Source organism: Borostomias antarcticus (assembly GCF_949987555.1).
Source record: "Borostomias antarcticus genome assembly, chromosome: 5".
In the NCBI taxonomy this organism is placed as follows: domain Eukaryota; kingdom Metazoa; phylum Chordata; class Actinopteri; order Stomiiformes; family Stomiidae; genus Borostomias; species Borostomias antarcticus.
In genome coordinates this window covers 5,790,123-5,794,502 of record NC_140238.1, presented here as the reverse complement: position 1 = coordinate 5,794,502, position 4,380 = coordinate 5,790,123, and the positions used below count along the sequence as shown (strand labels likewise).

General features: G+C 45.7%; 1 protein-coding gene across 1 annotated transcript in view; it reads left to right on the top strand.

Annotated features, from left to right (window-relative positions):
* The window catches only part of dlgap2a (discs, large homolog-associated protein 2a), a gene marked incomplete at both ends in the record, with an annotated part of 187,235 nt that extends 182,855 nt beyond the window's left edge, over nt 1-4,380 (top strand). The window contains 2 exons of the mRNA XM_084438400.1: nt 3,770-3,922; nt 4,171-4,380. Coding sequence (XP_084294526.1) covers nt 3,770-3,922; nt 4,171-4,380 — 363 coding nt within the window. The remainder of the gene's footprint in view (nt 1-3,769; nt 3,923-4,170) is intronic.

Genomic DNA, 4,380 nt, shown 5'->3' with positions numbered 1-4,380 from the left:
TTGTTGGTGTAACTCAGTTGAAATTGTTAAAATCACACCTCAGTTTATATGTACTTTAATAGCTTACCACCTAAAGCTGATTTGACCCTTGTTGTAACAAAGAGAAAAAAATGAATCTTGGCAGGGATTCAAACCTGGGTCATAACAGATTACTAGTGCAAGAACTTAACCACTCAGCCACCAGGCAGTGTGGTGAACTTGGCAAAGACATCAAAATGAAGTGACAGGAAATGGTCCAACAAATTACCATAAAAGGTTTTGTTCTCAATTTGTGTATCACCCAGTGATTCAGGTAGCATATGATTTATATGTACTACCACAGGATCCAGGCCAAATGTAACTTTTCCTAATACAGTGTTTATCTGATTCTCATGAATTTGACATGCTTAGAAACATACTGTAAGCAGTTTAACATAACTGCTTAAACAGTAAATAAATAAAGTTGATATCTAAGTTGATAACTAAAGTTGATTTGACTCCTCAAAACAAAAAAAATCTCTATAAGGACGTGAACCGAGGATATAAAATCACTACTGCAAAGCCTTAACCGCTCAGCCACCGGCAGCACAGTACAGCTGGCAGAAGACGCACGGATCTAAAGGGAAATGGTCAAAGTATGGCAAAATTTTGTTTTCTTTTAATTTTAAATTTAATCAGTGATTCTAATCTGCTCTAAAATTTGATGAGTTCTAAATTGGCTCAAACGCTGCTAAATAATCCTGCTAAATAACGAACGAATGAATGAAATAACACATACAAGTGAAAATAGCTCCGCCCAACAATTATCATCATTAGCACCTGAGGAGAAGCTAGCTCCAAATGAGTTGAGTTGTGTTGTGCTGTAGCCTTATTAATTTTGCCTGCTATGTCTGTATTAAATGTGCCTGCAGCCATCATTGATTTTGTCATAGGCTATTTAAAGCATGAGATCTCTACACCGGCGTGTTTCTGGGACTGTATTTGTTTGGGCAGGTTTGACACAGAAGATGAATGAGTTTCGCTCTTGAGTTCAGCCCTTGCAGGTACTAGAGTGACGGGGTGACGACTGAGCCTGCCACTTGTCTCTCCAGCACACAGACTCTGTAAGCAGGATGAGTCACCCATCAGGACCCAAGCTAGCTTCTCTGTGCTGAGGACTCAACAGTGCTCCCGGTTCCCCTCTGTCTGTCTCGGGCCAAATGAATGCACCCTACAGCGCCTTGCGTTATGTGAGAGAGGGTTGGCTGCTTCTCAGATATGAATATGAAGACTATAGTTGCCTGCGGGGGCGCTGGAGTGTGAGACTTGGTGGTAATCCCCTCCCTAGTTTATGTAGGCTAATTAACCTTTACCACACACTGTAGATAAGATAAGATCAACTTTAATAATCCCCAGAGGGGGGGATTTGGGCATTACAGCAGTAAGAACAGGGAAAGTACAGAATAGATCAAGGGTAAAAAAAAAAATATATATATATATATACACATATACACATATATATATATATATATATATATATATATATATATATATATATATATATATACATACACAAGAGTAAAAACAAAAGAACATATACTGTACATACTGTACATGGCACTGTTATAGTAAAGTGACAGGTGACATGCTGGGGGGAGGGGGGCTCAGAGCTCAGGCACTGTTATAGAGTTGTGGCCGCTGGCACAAAGAAACGCCTTAACCGCTCTGTTTTGCACCTGGGTGGGAGGAGCCTGTGGCTGAAGGTGCTCCCCATCTGCCACAGCTCGCCATAGAGGGGATGGGAAGGCTTGTCCACTGGACATCCATTTGTCTAGGGACTGGGGGCCTCTTGTTCCTTCAGAAGCCCACCACCAGCTCCTTCGTCCTGCTGATGTTGCGTTTGAGCTGGTTCTCCTCAGACCATTTAGTGAATCTCTCAATCACATCTCTATACTCCTCCTCCTCGTCCTCACTGATGCCGCCCACGATAGAGGAGTCATCTGAGAACTTCTGCAGGTGGCACATTCAAGAGTTGTGGCTGAATTCAGAGGTATACAGGGTGAATTGGAAAGGTCACGGTACGGTTCTTTGGGGGGCGCGTTACCACAGGCGTCAGTGTTGCTCATCACCACATCAGACAGGCAGCCCTGCAGCCGGACTTACTGTGGCCTGCTGGTGAGGTAGTCCATGATCCAGGTACTGTGGCCTGCTGGTGAGGTAGTCCATGATCCAGGTACTGTGGCCTGCTGGTGAGGTAGTCCATGATCCAGGCCACCATGTCATGGTCTACCAGCATGGTTGGTATCTTCTCTACAAGCCGGACTGACAGGATGGTGTTCAATGCACTGGAAAAGTTAAAAAACAAGGCTCCCACTGTGCTTCCTGGCCTCTCCAAGTGTGAGAAGTCTGTGTGGAGCAGATGGATGATGGCATCATCCACACTGATTCAGGCCTGGTACGCAAACTGCAGGTGGTCCAGGGAGTCACTCACCATGGGCTTATGGTGCTGCAGTACCAGTCTCTCAAAGACCGTTATGACATGTGCCACTGGCCTGTAGTCATTGAGAACACTGGGACATTCTCAATGACTAGATAGGTACAGCAGCCTATGTTCCTAAAGCTCAAAACAGTGCTACAACACAGCTGGCAGTAGTCTACTTCAGAGTCACTCGACACAGTTTTATAACTGACATCTCTACCCTTTAACATAATTAGTTCTATGGAAAGGAAAAAAATCAAGCATAACGTCATGCACTTTATTGGCACGCAATAGGGCTCATGCTCAGACCACTTCCCTTCAGCTAGCTGCTACGCCAATGATATGCCATCGTAATTCAGAGTGACTCAAACCTTTACTTCTCTTGCCTTTATATTCAGACCTGCACGGTGCGCCACAGTCCAGTGCCCCCCCCCCTCCCCCCCCCCCCCCATCCCCAAGCCCCTCCAGCCATTCAATATGTCGAGCAAATAAAGTTGTTAAACTAAAGAAGATGGTGTGTATAGTGAGAGTGGCCACTCACAGTGAGCGGGGCAGGCCTATTCTTCCCCAACTCTGAAGTGCATCATAAGAAAAGCAGCACAACAGACCAAAATGCAGTATAGGCCTACCCATATTAAGGGGCGGAGAAATTAACTTGTGAGTGCGTCCGCTGGTCTCCTCTCTACAGCCGAGACGCCGGAGCTCATGTTGATTTCCATCTCTGAGATGCGTTTGATTGGACCGGCGCTCAATTCGATGTTGAGGCTTCTTCATTATCTTCCATCTTTGGTAGGGATGCGACAGGATTGGAACCCCTGACCGCCACGAGCTTCGAGGACACTTCACCGTAACCCTGAAATATACAATATATTCTGTTGCCGCTCATTGCAGTGTTTCACTGAAGTGTCCTCGAGGCTGGTACTGTAGCTCATACCTCAATAAAAGATGGGTGAAAGATGCAGGATTTATATCTTAGTCTTTCTGTGGTTTGATTTCAGATCCAGATGTACGGTAAATCATATTTCATGTTTCAAGGACATCTAGTGGATGTAGGCAGAATTGCATAAAGCGATGTGAGCTACTTGACGGTGGGATACAGTAAATGTGCTATAATGTACCATATACACTACTGTAGTAGCAGCAACATGTCATTTGGCATTCCTCCAACACTTAAAAAATGATTGAGTGGGTTGTGTATGTGGTAACAGGAGTGCGCATGTACAGTATGTGTGTGGAAGTCTGTATACCTTCCCGCCATCTGCAGTAACATCTGTAATTCAGCCAGCTAACCAGGTCACTTCTGTTGTCCCATAAACCCTTCCTCCTCAACAGGACCCCAGCGCTATGCCCCGCCCAACCTCTCAGGACTTGGCAGGGTTCTGGGACCTGCTGCAGCTCTCCATCGACGACGTCACCATGAAGTTTGACGAGCTGCAGCAGATCAAGACCAACAACTGGAGGCTTCTAGAGAGCCCGGAGAAGAAGGTGTGTGGCACACCAGACAGACTGGCACACAATTACACCTAAAGGGATGTCGGTGGGAATGTGTTGATGGCAGTGGTATGAATTTGTGTACTGGTATTGTATGAGAGCAAGTATCAAAACTGGCTACTTTGATAGGCTGATATGTCAACTATCGATACTTTTTAAAAAATGGTTTTCTCAGAAAATGTTATTCCATTTTTTTTCAGAAATGGACAGGAATAATGGTATTAATGAATCTCTCTCCTTTGAAGCCCCCACCTGCCGTACCAAAGAAGACTCTGAGACAAAGGAGCATCCTGACGCGGGAGAAATCTCTAGACCTTCCCGACCGACACCGACAGGAGGCCCGCCAACGGCTCATGGTGGCCAAACGGGCGGCGTCCTTCCGGCAGAACTCGGCGTCGGAGCGGGCGGACAGCATTGAGATCTACATCCCCGAGGCCCAGACACGCCTTTGA